Source organism: Macrobrachium nipponense, chromosome 2 (genome assembly GCF_015104395.2).
Source record: "Macrobrachium nipponense isolate FS-2020 chromosome 2, ASM1510439v2, whole genome shotgun sequence".
Lineage (NCBI taxonomy): Eukaryota > Metazoa > Arthropoda > Malacostraca > Decapoda > Palaemonidae > Macrobrachium > Macrobrachium nipponense.
Genome location: NC_087201.1, coordinates 71,515,055 through 71,534,092, shown reverse-complemented (window position 1 = coordinate 71,534,092; position 19,038 = coordinate 71,515,055). Strand labels below are relative to the sequence as shown.

Genomic DNA, 19,038 nt, shown 5'->3' with positions numbered 1-19,038 from the left:
AAACAGATAGAAGGAATAGTCGAAAACATCATGAAGCTAAAAATATCAGAAAGAGCAAGCAGAGGTAGATTAACCCTCTTACGCGGATTGGACGTATTAAACGTCGTGTCAAAATGTCTCCCGTATGCCGATTGGACGTATCATACGTCGGCTCAAAAAAGTTTTTTTAAAATTCGCGGAAAAATACTTATAGGCCTACCAGCCGAAAACTTTGTAATCACGCGCCTTGGAGAATGCTGGGAGTTCACGGATCAAGGCTTTGTTTTTGTTTAACAATCGCTACGCAGGCGGGGGGGGGGGGGGGGTGCAAGCGTGAAAATTTCTTTTCTTATCGCACTAAAAAGTAATCAGTGACAACTCTCGGAAATTATTTCGTCACTTTGAAATAATTTTGGCCCCATTTTAAATTATCCTTTACATGAAGTATTATATATGAAAATGTGCGCAATTTCATGTAAAATACAAAACAAAAAAAAATACTCATGATTGTAGCTTTTATCAGTTTTGAAATATTTTCATATAAATAACGATAAGTGCAAAAATTTCAACCTTCGGTCAACTTTGACTCTACAGAAATGGTCGAGAAACGCAATTATAAGCTAAAATTCTTATATTATAATAATATTCAATCATTTGCCTTCATTTTGCAACAAATTGGACGTCTCTAGCACAATATTTCGATTTATGGTTAATTTATGAAAAACTTTTTCCTCACGTTCGTGCGATAACTCTTCCGATAAATTTTTTCGTGCGATTGTCCTAATGTTTGCACCCTTTTAAATTTGCCGTTACATAAAGTTTTAGATATGGAAATGTGTGCAATTTCATGCACATACAACTAAAAACAACCCATGGTTGTAGCTTTTATCAGTTTTGAAATATTTTCATATAAATAACGTTAAGTGCAAAAATTTCAACTTTCGGCCAAATTTGACTCTACCGAAATGGTCGAAAAACGCAATTGTAAGCTAAAACTCTTATATTCTAGTAATATTCAATAATTTACCTTCATTTTGCAATGACTTGGAAGTCTCTATCACAATATTTCGATTTATGGTGAATTTATAAAAAAAAAAAAAAACATTTTCCTTTTGTTACGTTTTCGCGCGGTAACTCTTCCGAAAAAATCAGAATATTTTTGTGCGATTGTCGAAATGTTTGCACCATTTAAAATTAGCTGTTACATAATGTTTTATATATGAAAATGTGCGCAATTTCATGTAGAATACAACTAAAAATGATTGAAGGGTTAACTTTTCTCTTTTTTCGAAATATTTGCATATAAATCACGATAAATAGAAAAAAAACCACGTTCGGTCAAATTTGACTCTACCGAAATAGTTGAAAAACGCAATTGTAAGCTAAAACTCTTACGGCCTAGTAATATTCCGTCATTTTTTCTTCATTTTGAAACAAATTTTAAGTCTCTAAAACAATATTGTGATTTATGGTGAATTTCTGAAAAATATATTTACCTTCACTCCGCGCGCCGATTCGCGGCCGCAAGTCTCTGAAATACGTACATCGCATTATCCTAATATTTGCTCCTTTTCATATTAGCCTTTTTATAGAGTTTCATATATCAAAATGTGCGCAAATTCATGAAGAATACAATAAAAAATAATTGAAGGTTGTAGCTTTTTCCATCTCCAAAATATGTGCATATAAAAAATATATATATAAAAATTTCGACATTCGGTCAAATTTAACTCGTCCTAAATGGTCGAAATCTGCAATTCTAATCTAAAACTCTTACAGTATCGTAATATTCAATCATTTGTCTTAATTTTGAAACAAATTGGAGGTCTCTAGAACAATATTTAGAATTACGGTGAATTTTTGAAAATAACATTTTTTACGTCCGCGCGTTACGAATTCGTACATCATTTTGTGATAATATTTTTCGGTGTTGCTTTTATTGTTTTTACTATGTATATATATCAAAAGGATTGCAATTTAGTGTACAATACAACAAAAAAAAAAAATTAACCAACTCGTTAGCTTTGACCGTTTTTTTGCACAGCGTGATTTGAATACAATTATCTATTATTTTTTTTTTTTTTTGCTACCATATATCGCATTATTACATATGATAATGATATTATTTTTCATTTCTGATGATTGCATACTAAACTTCAGGCAATGAAAAAAAATGAGCCAAAAATGAACTTTTAATCTTCAAAACTAAGCGCGCTGTGATTTTTTGAAAAAATTATTTTTTCCGCTTCCGCGCTCACTCCAAACCGGCGCCGGCATACAGGAGAGGTTTTGATTTTTAGGGCTTCGGCGTAAGAGGGTTAATAGTGCCCAAAACTATACCCAGGAAAATAAGGAAAGCACACAGGACATTAATCCATTACGCACAGCATCGATAATGCAGCGTCTGTTCATACAAGTTGCCAGCTCATCTGAGGAATATATCAGGAGTGAGCGTAGATGTGTTTAAAAATAAGCTCAACAAATATCTAAGCTGCATCCCAGACCATCCAAGATTGGAAGATGCAAAATATACCGGAAGATGTACTAGCAACTCTCTGGTAGACATTAGAGGTGCCTCACACTGGCGGACACGGGGGCAACCCGAACAAGATGTAAGGTCTGTAAGGTAAGGTACCACGTATATAGATATATATATATATATATATATATATATATAGATATATAGATATATAGATATATAGATATATAGATATATAGATATATAGATATATAGATATATATATATAATATATATATATATATATATATATATATATATATATATATATATATGTTCTAGGGTTACGGCGCCTACAAACGCTCATCTGGCACAAGAAATATGATACCAAAAATGCAAAAAAAATAATCAATATTTGAAGTTTTTTTATGAAAAATGCAGTAAGAATGTAGTTTACATCGTGTTTATTGCACCCAGAGCATTTAAAGTAAGGTTTTCTTGGGATATTTGATGATGTTCTGGCTTACGACGAGTTTCGGGTTACTGCGCATCTCAAAGAACGGAACCCCCGTCGTACCCGGGGACCTGCCTGTGTAATATATATATATATATCTATATATATATAGATATATATATATATATATATATATATCTATATAATATATATATATATATATATATATATATATATATATATATATATATATATATATATATATATATATATAATATATATATATATATATCTATTATATATATATATATAATATATATATATATATATATATATATATATATATATATATATATATATATATGATATATATATATATATATATAATATATATATATATATATATATATATATATCTATATATATAATTATATATATATATAATATATATATATATTATATATATATATCTATATATATAGATAAATATATATATATATATACAGTCTATAGATATTATTAATATATATATATATATATATATCTATATATATCTAATTATTTATTATTATATACATATACTATCTTAATATATATAGATAATTATTTATATATATTATATATATATACCATATATATACATATCCTAATATATATAATATAGAATAATATATCTATATTATCCGAATATAGATATATTTTATTCTTATATATATATATAATTAAATAAAATTACAAAATTTAAAAAAAAAAATTATATAATATATATATATAATATTATAATATATATATAATAATTATATATATATTAATATATATATTATATATATTATACTAAATATATATATATATCTATAATATATATAATAATATATATCGATATATATAGGACACCACACACACACACACACACACATACATACATACAGGTAGTCGTCTACTTACAACGGCATTAGGTTCTGGCAGAGCTGTCGTAAGTTGATCTTGTCATAAGTCGGCGAACCACATAGCCTATGTACATGTAATCTATACCTACGAACCACATAGCCTATGCACATGCATTCTGTACCTACCGTATAATATCTATCATATATTATATCCAAAGTATGCACTGTATACTGTCTTTCTTTTAGCATATTGTATAAATTGAATCATGTTTGAGCTGTCTTTGTAGCCTTTATACCATATTGAAACACATATGCATGTACATATGTACGTATTTTTTCATTTACATTTTCATTGACAACTGACTAGCCTACATATACATTTTATATCATCCCAAAAATGTGTATGTATAGTACCTATTATTACGTTTAGCATATGAAATCTTGTCATGCTTGAACTCCTTGATTAATACTAACTTTTATTACTGTATCTAACATTTTTATTGTAGGCATTCAAACCATCTGTCTGGTCTGTTTACATTTTCTTATCCACCATTTGCATTGACAATCAGCTACACGTATTATATACTTTTATTTATTTATAGGTTTGAATTAAATACATAATTTGTTATTACATTTGATTTATTTGCAAAACATAGAAATACAAAATGAATTACAAAAATACGAATCTTATCATTTTCAAACAAAATTTTACATCTGAAAACAAAAAAAAAACATTGTCTGCTGTTTTCTCTAGCGACCATTTGTACTGTTGCCAACACGTCTATGTACATAGTAATACACAAAGTTTTATTTAACAGTAAATTATTTTTTCTTTATAAATTTCAGGCAAACTACAGTAATGCATAGATAGAATTGATTTACAGTACAGCAAAAACATGAACATACAGAAAAAAATAAAAATTACGAAACATTTGAAATTTGAAAAAAAAAAAAAAATTGTCTGCTGGTGGATGGCTGGGGATTGTCCGGGTCATCCGTGGTAGTACCGTTAGTGGGGACGGGTAGACCGAGATGTTGGTTTAAACATAAACATGCTTAGTTTTGTTTGAATGGTCCGTTTTTTTTTTTTCTCTCTTCATAAATTTCCCAGTATAGGCAAAAAGCATCAAGAACCATGTGTTCAATTCTTGAAAATCTGTCAATTTTTGGATCCATTCCTTCAAAATGAGCTAGAAGTTTATTTAACTGTGATAAACCTTCTGCTAAGCCCTTGGCCGTGAACATTCTTTGTGGCTCCTCCTCCTCATCCGCCTTTTCTGCTGCTGCTTCTCTCCTTTCTTCTTCTGCAACTTCTTAGGGACCAGCAGCTGGGGCATGATGCCTGGTGGGGTTGGTTTCTCACTGGTCCTTGGGGCCCAGCTGCTGATCCAACTAAATTAGTCAGAACTTTTTCTTTCTACTAAAAACATTTCATCTTTCTGCCTTCCTCCCTCTTATAAGGTATGGGTTCTATGATGATGACTATTGGCTTGGTTTTGGACATGGTTTAGGCTAAATCTTGGATTGAAGGAGGGTGAGGATGGACGGCATGCTACCTCACCCGTAGAACTCTAGTACCTGACGTGATCGAGCGAGGGGAAAGTTTATTGTCAAACCCTATCTTCAGTGCCGGGTCTGATCTCGAACGGACATCATGACGCCTTAGCACTGGAGATAGGGTGTATATCCGGTAATTACCCCTAGGACGACCCTAATTAAAGGGATGGACCCGTGCCTCTAAGTGTGACTCCATGGTGGGTATGGGGAATATCTGGATGAACTATATTTTTCACGTTATATGGCACCCCCCCCTATTTCGGCTGACGACCCTATGCTTTTGTCAAAGGACTTGTGCACGGAACCCAAACTTCAATCAATCATGGTTGGTCCCTATGATCAGGGTAGTACCCCTGGACTGAATGACAGACGGACACAGATGACGACCCAAAGCAATGCGAGTAGATATACCTCCAAGAAATCTCAACAAAAAGCATCTGGCTCCAGTATTGTCACACTGGAACCATATGCCAGGAAGAAAAATAAAAATTATGAAATAGCTCCTGGGGTCTTTGTACCCAATTCCTTTAATAAATACCTTAATTTAAAGCTAGAAGGTGACAATATAGACATTTTTCAAGTGCATAGGGAAATCGTAAATGTTGTAGAAGACAGCCAAAAATAACACCGCAGAATGGAAACATGCTCCTGGTAGAAAGCACCTCCCCAGAGGAAAGTATCAAGTTGATGGGATTGTCGGACCTTGCGGGAGTTACGGTTGAGTGTACTCCCCACTCCAGCCTTAACTCCAGCAAGGGCTTGATTTATGCCCCTCAGTTGATGGCTTTCTCTGAGGAGAGACTTTTAACAGAATTAAAAGACCAGGGTGTAATAAAGGTGGACAGGATGACGAAGAAGGTTGATAATAACAGAATACCTCAGCCTACCTTAATATTAACTTTTGAAACCTTAAGACTTCCGGAATGTGTCTTTGCAGCCTGGTATAGGTTTAAGGTAAGCAGTACATCCCGAGACCCAGAAGGTGTTTTCCATTGCCAGCATTTTGGACACACCTACAATTGTGTCGATCCAAATTGCAAAGAAAATCCTGCAGTCTGTGTCAACTGTGAGAAAAGATGAGCATGGTATGTGCACCAGGGAACCGCAAAATGTGTTCACTGTGGTGAGGGACATGCCTCTCATCTCAGCAGTGTGATATATATTTACTTGAAAAAAAGGAAATACAAGCAATTAGAGTGATTGAAAGAACAACATTTAAGGAAGCACGAGAGAGCCAAAGCAAAGACTGTAAGACCCGGTCTAAGTTTTGCTACTGTAGTAGCAAAATTAAAAAGCCAAAAGAAAGAGACAATAAAACACCAAGTTAAGAGCACAAAAGGAAAATCAAATAAGAATCATTAAAAAAGACAGCTAACTGAATCATCTGAGTCAACTGATGATGAGAATATATAGACAAGGTTCGCTAGAACCAACAAGAAAGACCCTAGTGTGGAATTGAAGAAAATTGAAGTGCCAGTTGAGATACACCCTCCACCATCTGCCTCTTTGGAGGCAAGGCCAGTGGTTGCTGGTCTGGTGCCAGCTTCTGTTGGTGCCAACTCCTCTATGGAGGACAAACCAGCAGATGCTGGTCCCCCGGTGCCAGTCTCGCTGGTACTTTCTGCCTCATCAGGAGGCAGAGCTTGGCTAATGCCAGCAGTACAAACGGACACTTGAGGTGGTCTCTTTAGAGAACACCTCTGCTCTCTCCATCTCGATAGAGATGGAGAGCGAAGAAGCTAAAAAAAACCCAAAAACACCCCTTCATATCAAAAACACTGAAGGAAAAGATGTTGGCTCTACGAAGGCGATAACTCCTCCCAAGAAGCCAACAAAACCTTCCATCAAAATGCCTCCCCCTAGTAGAAAAAAGAACTCTCCCAGTCCTTGTAAAAAGGAAACCACAATGTTGGTCCTAAACGTGAATAAATTCACTTCCATTATTCAGTGGAACTGTCATGGGGACTGCGAGCGAAGTATGAGGAAGTGAAGCTTTTAATCTATGAGCACTCTCCTGTAGGGATATGTTTGCAGGAGACCATGCTAGGTGAATATACCCCTTGTCCTAGGGAATATGTTCACTATAGAACTAAATTTGATTTAGAGGTGGGAAATCATGGTGGATCCCTCATCTACATCCTGTCGAGATGCTCCACACTACAAAGTAAAACTAAATACTCCACTTCAAGCTGTGGCTGTACGAATTAATTTAAGGAGGCAATATACTAATTATGTTCCCTTTACATTCCACCCAATAGCCATGTCTCCCAAGAGAACTTAATACACTTGATGCAGCAACTACCAGAGCCATTCCTTCTACTTGGTGACTTCAACAGTAGACATCCATTGTGGGGAGATGTAACATCAAACCAAAAAGGGAATATGATGGCATCATTAAATAGAAAATGAAGATATAGGTCTTCTTAATACTGGAGAACCTACCCATTACCACATTCAGACAGGCACCGTCTCCTGCATCGACCTTTCAATATGTAGCTCCAACTGCAGTGTTTGATTTTAGTTGGAGAACAAGTGATGACTGGCATACCAGTGACCATTCTCCAATTGTGATCGACACCAATGATGGTCCACCTATCCCGAGATCGCCACGATGGTGTCTTAGAGAAAGCAAATTGGAGAAAATTCAAAGACTTGAGTGAGTTGGAGGGGGATGCAAAAGATCTCCCAAGTGTAGATGATGCCATTGATCTACTCAATGGAACATTGCATACTGCAGGTCTACACTCAATTCCTCGAACTAAGGGACTATTCAGGAGACGGCCAGTACAGTGGTGGTGGTCAGAAGACCTAAGGCTGTTACACCGAGCTACAAGGTCATCATTGACCAGGTGCCGTAGACATCGCACCTTGGACAATGTCATAATTTACAAACAGTGTAGGCACGATTTCGAAAAGCTATGAAAGCGGCCAGAAGACAAGCATGGGCCGATATGTATCCTCTATTAACAGCAGAACACCAGTCTGTAGCATTTGGAAGAAAATAAGAAAAATTCAGGGTAAATTTACACCCAATCCTCCTCCAGTACTTAAAGTGGAATAATACTCATGTCACTGATGCCACAGAAGTTAGTAATACATTTTCAGAACACTTCGCTCGAGTCTCTGAGAAATCAGATAGTTCCCCAGGACATAATTTCAGATGATGGAACAACAGGTACTTGACTTTTCAGCAAGAAAGCTGAATCATATAATATGCCTTTTTCTGAAAGGGAGTTTGACTCTGCTTTATCTAGGAGCAAGAACACTGCCCCTGGTCCAGATGAGATTCCTTATGAAATGTTTAAACACATTTCGAAGAACACAAAACTTTTTATAATAAGTATTATCAATAGAATATGGGATGAAAGCAGCTACCCTACCATATGGGAATTAGCTACCATGTTACGTTCCTTAAGCCTGGAAAAGATCCCCTGTGTGCAGCAAGTTACCGCCCCATTGCTTTAACTTTGCTGTTTGTGTAAATTGATGGAAAAAATGGTAAATGTAAGACTGATGTGGTATCTAGAGCACAACAATATTCTAACACCTTCTCAGTGTGGTTTTCGAAAATGCACCTCTACCCTGGACATCTTACTGCAACTTGAAACCTCTGTCTGTGAAGCCTTTGCCTCCAAACAACATCATGTGACAGTGTTTTTTGGTATAGAAAAGGCATATGACACTGCTTGGAGACATGGGATTCTGAAGACTATACATAATAGTGGTCTACGAGGTAAATTACCTTTATTTGTGAAATCTTTTTTTTACATCGTAGGTATTTAAGTTAAAGTTGGCAGTACTTTATCAGAGAAAAGGTGCCAAGAAGAAGGTGTTCCCCAGGGCAGTGTTCTCAGTGTAACACTTTTTGCTCTAGCCATAAACAGTGTTGCAGCTGTCATTCCAAGAGAGGTTTTAAAGACACTGTTTTGGATGATTTGTCAATATCCTTTGCTGCCACCCGGAATGACGTAGCAGAAGAAAGCTACAATTAACAATAAATAAAATAGTAAGGAATGCGGCTGAGAAACAGGGTTTTAAAATCTCTGTAAGCAAGACTACTGCTGTCCACTTCTGTCGGATCAGGGGAGTGCATCCTGATCCAGACCTCTTATTTGTATGGCCGTAGAATCCCATGTGTAGAACAAGCACACTTCTTAGGCCTAGTTTTTGACAGTAGTGACCCCCCAGTGATTGACTTGGGTCCCCCCCCCCTTATCATACAAACATATAAAAGCAAAGAGCCTAAAGAGAAGCTCTACACATCTTGAAGGTGCTTTCTTCACACCAGTTGGGGAGCTGATAGAAATCTTTTACTAAGGCTTCATAAATCTTTAATCTTGGTCAAAGCTGTCATACGGTTGTGAAATATATTCTTCAGCTTCCTCATCTAACTTAAAAAACTTTTAGATTCCAGTACATCATTCAGCTATTCGTATAGCCACAGGAGCTTTCCGTTCGTCACCAATATCTAGTTTGCTAGTTGATGCAGGAGAGATGCCTCTTGAACTCTATCGCCAGTCATCATTACTTCGGTACTGGTTTAGAGCGCAAAGACTCCCCAAATCTCAGGCATTTGCTGTGGCAAATAGAACAAATATTTTAATGGTTTTATGAAAAGGTCATCCAAGGTATCCCATTCCTTTTAGCTATAGAATAAAACAAATTTTAGAGGATACAAATATTAAAAAATATCCCATTATTCCCTTGTGATCCAGTACTCCTGTCTGGAGGTTACCGGATGTGAAATTCTGCAGGTACTTCAGTGGAGCAAAGAGGGATAAATCTGATGAGAAATGAGGTCCATATTTTTAGAGCATGTATCAGAGCATATAGATACATTTTGTTTTATATTTACTGATGGCTCCAAGTCCAATGCCGGCGTTGGATATGGAGTTTTTAGCCAATCTTTTAACCGAAGAGGTGCACTTCCTTCTATTTGCCTCAAACTTTACAGCTGAATTGTAATGGCATTTTTTTTTCCTAGTAGCACTGGGAACATACTTGTAACACTCCCAGTTCGTAGCTACACAATATTTTGTGACTCCAAAAGTGCCTTACAGTCCCTGGAAGTCTTTAATACTGATCATCCCTTGGTGTTTGAAGATCTTGTAGTGGATCTTCTTGCTAACACCAAAATAGAGGCAGCATTGTTTCATTTTGTTGGGTTCCTGCCATGGGGTGAACGTATCGGGAAATGAAGAGGCAGACAAGCTAGCGAAATCAGCAGCGCAAACTTTAGTACCCGAGAAAAATGCCCTGTTCCATATCGTGATACATTCTTTGATATATGGAAATCTGTCCAGTATTTATGGGCACTTCAGTGGGACAGAGTAGGCCCCAACAAAAAATGAAGAAATTACTAGACAGACACACCTTGAAAATATGACCTAATACCGAGGAAGTGGGAGGTTGTATTGTGTAGATTGCGTATTGGCCATACGCGTTTAACTCACGGCTATCTGATGGATGGGGAGAATGAGCCATTCTGTGATGATTGCTTAGTTCCACTGACTGTTAGGCATTTGCTGGTGAGTGTCCCAGTCTAGTGGAACTTAGGAATCGTTTTTTAGCTTATAGTAGTGAAGCAGGTGGTAACTATAGCATGCCAAAACTGTTGGGAGAAAGCATGTGTGTTAATAACGTTATCTCTTTTATCAAAGAAGCTGGTCTTCTCAAATATATCTGACAGCTGTGCTGTCTTAGTATATACATCTTTTTTTTTCTTTTTAATAGTTTTACTGTTATGTGATCAATCACAATTCTTTTTATCGGAATATTATGTATATTTTTATCAGAAAATTTAAATTTATTTATAAATAAAATATATCTCTCATAAAGATAAAGTTATTTTGAATGTTGTATAATATATTATAAAAGTTAAAAGATCACCATTTTAGTATTCGGCGTCGGTGACCCTGGTAGTTGTGACGCCAGACTCACAATCAATCAATCAATCTTCTGCAACTTTTTCCTCTTCCAGCGCAATCAGATCTTCAGTTGTTAGTTCTTCCGACTCTTTGTCAAGCAATTCCTCTATTTCTTCCATTTCACATTCTAACGATAGACCTTTGGCTAATTTCACAATTTTTTCATGAATTATTATTAGTTCATTCTCATTATCAAACCCATCAAAAGTATTCACATAGCGTTTAGCGCAATTCTTCCAAATACCGTTCATGCATTTCTTTGTCACAGCTTCCCATGCTGCAGAGATGTTCTTGATGCATTTAAGAATAGTATCGTATTTTTTCCAAAAATCACGTAAAGATAAGTCAGGATCATCTGTAGCAGATATAGCTTGGGAAAAGGTGGTTTTTAGATAATTTGCCTTAAAGGTAGCAATAGTTCCTTGGTCCATAGGTTGGATGAGGGGAGTTGTATTGGGTGGTAAAAATGTCACTTTCACGTTGGGATGGAGATCGGCTAGATGAGGTGGATGGCCGGGTGCGTTGTCCAAAAGTAATAACACCTTGAATGGAATAGTGTTTCCGAAACAATATTCACGCACCTGGGGAATGAAGTAGTTTATGAACCAGTCTTCAAAAAGTGCTTGAGTCATCCATGCCTTTTTGTTGGAACGATAGTAGACTGGTAGCGTATGCCTGTTCACATTTTTAAAAGCTCGCGGGTTTTCGGAATGATAAATCAAAAATGGCTTCTGCTTAAACCCGGTGATGTTACCGCCAAGCAACAAAGTCAGCCTATCTTTAGATGCCTTAAATCCAGGCTTGGATTTTTCCTCTTGGTAAATGTAGGAGCGTTCCGGCATTCGTTTCCAGAATAATCCACTCTCATCAACATTAAAAATTTGTTCTGGTAAATAGGCTTCTTCTACAATGACTTCATCCAAACTTTCAATGAACTTTTTCACACCTTCCTCATCTGCACTCGCTGCTTCCCCAGTGATTCGGACATTATGCAATTGAAATCTTTTCTTAAATCGTTTGAACCAACCTGTACTTGCTGAAAATTCTTGAGTATAATCTGCTCCAGCACGCTCCTTCAACATCTTAAAAATACTTAAAGCTTTCTTTTGCAGTATGTGAAGGCTTAATGGGACACGTTTTTGGAGTTGGCTTTCAATCCACACATTTAATAGTTTTTCCATTTCGTGTATGGGTCCAGTTCGTTGTTTCGTTATCACAGTTGATCTCATAGGTGCTGAACCCTTTACTGCTTCACGAATACGTTCCTTATACTTCAAAATTGTTGACACAGTAGAATGCGGTAGGTGAAGATCACGGGCTATTACACTCACTTTCTTCCCCCCTTCAGACTGCTTTATCACTGTCATTTTCATGTCTAGATCAATAGCTTTTCTTGCTTTCTTAGAAGGCTTGGAAATTGAGCAAGAATTTCTTTTTGAAGACATCTTTGATTGGGGTTTGGAGCAAAGAAACAATGTACAATATAGGCTAACCAGTAACCACAAGGAGTAAAGGACTCAAACATACAGAAACACTGCCGAAAGCTGAGCATCTCTCGGAGATGAGCGCGCTGCCAGTAGCGGGAAAAACTCTTGTACGCGCGCTCGACGTATTTTAGCCAAATATAAAATTAAATATTATTATATTGTTGTGGCTGTCGTAAAGTCGGTCTGTCATAAGTTGCATAAGTCGTAAGTAGACGACTACCTGAATATATGTATATAATATATATATATATATATATATATATATATATAGATATATATATATATATATATATTGTTCAGGATTTAATCCAGAACAATATATATATTGTTCTGGATTAAATCCTGAATTCACTCCCAGATGGTAAGTAGTGTGCATACTAAGTTTGGTTGAAATTGTTCAATGAGTTTCAAAGTGTATGTGGAAAACACACACACACACAAACACACACACACACACACACACACACATCTATCCTTTTTTATATTATATGTAATATTGATTTGTCTGTACATACTATATTGTGTATACCTAGCACTCTGCTATAGTAGATGCAATCATACCATTTAGATATAAGTTATTTCAATACTACTCATTTTAGAAGTAATCTTAATACAAGTGCTTGTTTATTCTCATTTTGATAATTGTGATAGTCTATGCAGTTTTTACCAATAGGTGTTTTCTTTTATACAGCATAGGTGCAGTCCTAGTTTCATTGCTGCTTCTTCCATCCATCTTTCTTCTCATGAGTTGTCTTGTCAGCTATTTCCAGCCAGTGCCTGGAAAATCATCTCGCATCCTCGAACCAGTGGTAAGATCAGTGAATAGGCGAAGATTGTCAGTGAAGCAAAAGCAAATTTTTTAAGTAATTTATATTCTTTGTAGGTATACAATCCAGAGCCTTTTATGAGGATATTCCTCAGCATGAGCTGAATCAGCTATTGAATGTTTGTAACATGGTAGTTATATAAGTGGTGGTTAAGTGGTGTCAGTAGGGAATACCCTCACCCCTTGCAGTCACCTAGCACTTTCTTTGGGATCAAGGACAGAGTTGAGTGGCTTTCTGTGTATTTACTCCCAGACGTATCATGTTCCCAGTCAGCGCACCATGAGCATTGGGAGCAATGACTTGTAACCTACTACCTGGTCTATCAGGGATACCAAAGCAGTAAGGAAATTCTCAGAGAGCCAGTTGTAACCCCTTGGGGTGACACAAGGCAAAAGGTAGCAGACTGGCCAATACAAAGAATGAGCTCGATTATAGCTCTACCACCCTCTTCACCTTGTTATAAGGGAGAGCAGAGTGACATTTTATCCACCAAAGCTTTGAGGGGCTTGCCAACTGCCAAATTTCAGGGAATTATTGAAATTTAGTTATTAAGAGTTTTATGTCTAAATAAACATATCCTGAAGCGATAATGCTAAAAAAACATTTCTTAATATTGTTTAATTGATACTCTGAACCACAAATCATAAAAAGAATTGTAAAAAAACCTCTCTATGAATAATTCAGGACAGGTCCAAGTGAATTATTGACAGTTTTTGAAAGTTTTATGCATAAATGAACACATCTAGAAATGTTATTGGTATAAAATAATGTTTATATTGGTTCATGGACAACTTTGTTCATCGGTTTTACAGCATTGTGAACAACAAAGTCATAAAAAAGTCAAAGTATATGAATGATTCTATAGTGGATCAGTTTGATAATACTGATTGAGACAGTTTTTTGATAAATAAGCATATCTAGAAACGTTATTGGTTGAAGAGAATGTTTGGATTGGTATGTGGACAACTTTGTTTATTGTTTTTATGGTACTGTGAAAGACAAATTGTAAAAAAAGAAAGTATATGGAAAAAGAATGTGAAAAAATTGTATTGAAAAATAATTGTTTCCCCATTAAAATATGTATCCATTTTTTCTAGCGTTAATGTCATAGAGAAAACTTCTGATAATGATATAGGGATGACTGACTCAAGAAAAAAAAAATCTTGATTGTGTCTCGTTTTTTAAGTCCAAAATTATTTCCCTTTGCTGTTTCCTGAGTTTTTTATTTTTTATTTTTTCAAAACTAAATGTTTTGATCTCAAAGAAGACTGAAATAAGAATTGTGTTTATTCAGTAGTGTTATTCGTAGAATCAGTGGTAAAAGTTACAAGGAAATAACCTTCAATCATAGTCATTTACTTTTTTTTTAGAATGAGGCCTTACGACGTCAGCGCTCTCCATAAATTCAAATTTTAGATAATACATAAATTAAGAGAGTACAGTTCTATTCATTTGATTATACAGTGGTCCCCCTTTATTTGCGGGGGATGCGTACCAGATCCCCCCGTGAATAGTTAGAACCCATGAATAGTTGGAACCCCTATAAATATGCTGAAAACAGCCTATTTTGTTACTTAAAACTCAAGAAAAACCCACTAAAAATGTTCATACTTGTTTTTTTAATAGTTTTATCACAAAAAATGCATTTTATGATGAAATTGATAAATAAAAACGGAATTTGTAGATATTTCTCATAGAAAAATACCGCGAATGTGCGAATTTTCCACGAATAATGCTGGGAAACGTTCTCGAGAGAAATCCACGAATATGTGAGTCCACAAATCCGGAGAACACGAATATTGGGGGTCCACTGTACAGGCAGTCCCCAGTTATTGTGGGGTTCTGATCTGACGGTTTGATGATAAGCAAAAATCAGTCATTTTGGTGCTGATAACCGGTTAATGGTGCCTCTGTTAGGTGTGTATCGGTGCTGATAACTGGATCACCAATAACTGGGGACTGCCTATCATAAATTTCATTAAGAGAAAAAATGGATTGTACGGATAACTGAATCTCCAGAGACTAAATATTTTGTATTTTCTTGTTTTTCAGTCCAGATAATTGCTCTTTTGCTGTTTCCTGAGAAAGTTCTCTCTCTCTCTCTCTCTCTCTCTCTCTCTCTCTCTCTCTCTCTCTCTCTCCTCTCTCTCTCTCTCTCTCTCAAACTAAATGCTTCAACCTCAAAGAAGACTGAAATAATTCAGTATTATTCAGTATTATTTGTAGAATCAGTGGTAAAAGTTATAAGGAAATAACCTTCAGTAATTGGGTATAAATTCATCACAGTAGTACCTTAGACTTCGAACTTAATCTGTTCCAGAAGGTTCGAAGTATGAAACAAATATCCCCCATGAGAAATAAAGGCAGTCAGGATAGTTCATTCCAGCCAACCCAAAAAGTCCCCCTTTTCACATTTATTCTATTATTAACCCTCTTACGCCAACTGGACGTATTTTACGTCGACATTTTTTGTCTCCCGTGTGCCGACTGGACGTATTTTACGTCGACTTACAAAAGTTTTTTTTAAATTCGCGGAAAAATACTATAGGCCTACCAGCCTAAAACTTTTGAATCACGCGCCTTGGGGATGCTGGGAGTTCACAGATCAAGGTTGTTGTTTTGGTTTACAATCGTTATGCAGGCGCGCAAGCGCGAATTTCTTTCTTGCCGCACTAAAAAGTATCTGTGACACATCTCGGAAATTATTTCGTCACTTTGACAAAATTTTTGTACCATTGTAAATTAGCCGTTATATGAAGTATTACGTATATATGAAAATGTGTGCATTTTTATGTAGAATACAACAATAAAATACTCATGATTGTAGCTTTTATCAGTTTTGAGATATTTTCATATAAATAACGATAATTGCCAAACTTTCAACCTTCGGTCAACTTTGACTCTACCGAAATGGTCGAAAAACGCTATTGTAAGCTAAAACTCTTATATTTTAGTAATATTCAATCATTTACCTTAATTTTGCAACTAATTGGAAGTCTCTAGCACAATATTTCGATTTATGGTGAATTTATGAAAAAACTTTTTCCTTACGTCCACGCGGTAACTTTTCCGAAAAAAATCATACATGCGATTGTGGTAATGTTTGCACCATTTTAAAATTAGCCGTTATATAAAGGTTTATATGGAAATGTGCACAATTTCATGCACAATACAACTAAAAACAACCCATGGTTGTAGTTTTTATCAGTTTTGAGATATTTTCATATAAATAACGATAATTGCCAAAATTTCAACCTTCGGTCAAATTTGACTCTACCGAAATGGTCGAAAAACGCAATTGTAAGCTAAAACGCTTATATTCTAGTAATATTCAAGCATTTACCTTCCTTTTGCAACAAATTGGAAGTCTCTAGCCCAATATTTCGATTTATGGTGAATTTATGAAAAAAATAACATTTTCTTTACGTCCGCACGGTAACTCTTCCGAAAAAATCATACGTGCGATTGTGGTAATGTTTGCACCATTTTAAATTAGCCGTTACATAAAGTTTTATATATGAAAATGTGCGCAATTTCATGTAGAATACAACAAAAAGTAATTGAAGGTTGTAGCTTTTCTCATTTTTGAAATATTTGCATATAAATCATGATAAATAGAAAAAAAACCACGTTCGGTCAACTTTGACTCTACCGAAATGGTCGAAAAACGCAATTGTAAGCTAAAACTCTTACAGTCTAGTAATATTTAGTCATTTATCTTCATCTTGAAACAAGTTCGAAGTCTCTAGCAAAATATTTAGATTTATGGTGAATTAAAAAAAAATCTTTCCTTCCCTCCGCTCGCGGATTCTCCGCCACAAATCTCCGAAATGTGTTCGTCCCATTCTCGGAATATTTGCTCCGTTTCATATTAGGCATTTCATAGAGATTTATATATGAAAATGTGCGCAATTTTATGTAGAATAAAACGAAAAATATTTGAAGGTTGTAGCTTTTCTTATTTCCGAAATAATTGCATATAAAAAATATATATATAAAAAAATTCGACATTTGGTCAACTTTAACTCTTCAGATATGGTCAAAAACTGCAATTGTAAGCTAATACTCTTACAGTATAGTAATATTCATCATTTTTCTTCATTTTGTGAAAGAAATTGGAAGGTCTTCTAGGGACAAATATTTAGATTTATTGGTGGAATTTTTGAAAAACAAAAAAATATTTGTTTGGTTTACGTCGCGCGTTACAAATTCATGCATTATTTTGTGATAATATTTTCTCTGTGTTGCTTTTATCGTTTTACGATGTGTTATATACCAAAAGGATCGCAATTTAGTGTACATTACAACGAAAAAAAGTAACTTGTTACCTTTAACCGTTTTGCGCACAGCGCGATTTGAATACAATTATATATGAAATTTCGTTTTTGTGCTATCATATATCGCATTATTTATAATATGATAATGGATGAATTTTTTTCATTTCTGATGGTTGCCATACTAAACTTCAGGCAATGACAAAAAAAGGAGCCAAAAATGAACTCTTAATCTTGAAAACTAGCGCGCTGTGATTTTTTGAAAAAAAAATTTTTTCCGCTTCCGCACTCACTCCGAAACCCCTCCGGCATACAGGAGACAATTTTTTATTTACCGCTCCGGCGTAAGAGGGTTAATGTGCTCAAAAAGGATTTTGACGTAGGAAAAATCTATTTCTGGGCGATTGGTTCGTGTCGCCCAGCGAAATAATCCTTTAATCCATTATTTCTAAGGTAAATGATCTAACAAATACCAGAGAATAAACAAAATAAAGAAAAAGGTCAGTATAACTGACTTGCTCATCCTCAAGGAGGGCGTCGGTATGAACACTAGGGCGAGTGAGACCACTACCACGAACCTCTTGCCAATAAAAATCTCCCACAACAAAACCCCACAAGAGGAGAGCCGACCCACAGAACGGGGCAGCAACTACTACTACTCCAACCCACGCTAGGGACTGCCGCGCCTCTGGTGGCCATCCTTAAGTTAGCAGTCAATCTTGAGCGAAGGGTTGGGAAGAGGTGGGATTTCGCTGGGCGACACGAACCAATCGCCCAGAAATCCTTTTTCTGGGCTCAGTTCGTGTCGCTGCGCGAAATTGTACCAGAGAATTAGCACAAGATTGAAAATAAAGGTCTCAATAAAACTTAAAATTTCAATTAAATACTATAATTGCAAGAAAAATATATATACACACACAATTGTTCATAGAGCGTGAAAAAGAACAATACTTAAAATTAACTTGAAGTTAACATATATACAAGGGCTTACATGGGATATATGTTGAACTTAAAATATGTGTATGATAATCATAGGCAAAAATACTTAAAGCAATTACAAATAAGCAGTATCAATAATGTAGTAAAGTATATATATGAACAAACTTAAAGTAAAAACATATTAAACAAGGTCATAGATCTTAATAAACAAATCAATAACCATTGTAAATGGAGATGTGGCACCCTAGC

The 19,038-nt window shown here is 35.4% G+C and overlaps 1 protein-coding gene across 1 annotated transcript in view; it reads left to right on the top strand.

The window, feature by feature from the left end:
• Positions 1–19,038, top strand: part of LOC135221209 (membrane-bound transcription factor site-2 protease-like) — a 209,759-nt gene that overhangs the window by 134,904 nt on the left and 55,817 nt on the right. The window contains exon 3 of the mRNA XM_064259029.1: positions 13,441–13,558. Coding sequence (XP_064115099.1) covers positions 13,441–13,558 — 118 coding nt within the window. The remainder of the gene's footprint in view (positions 1–13,440; positions 13,559–19,038) is intronic.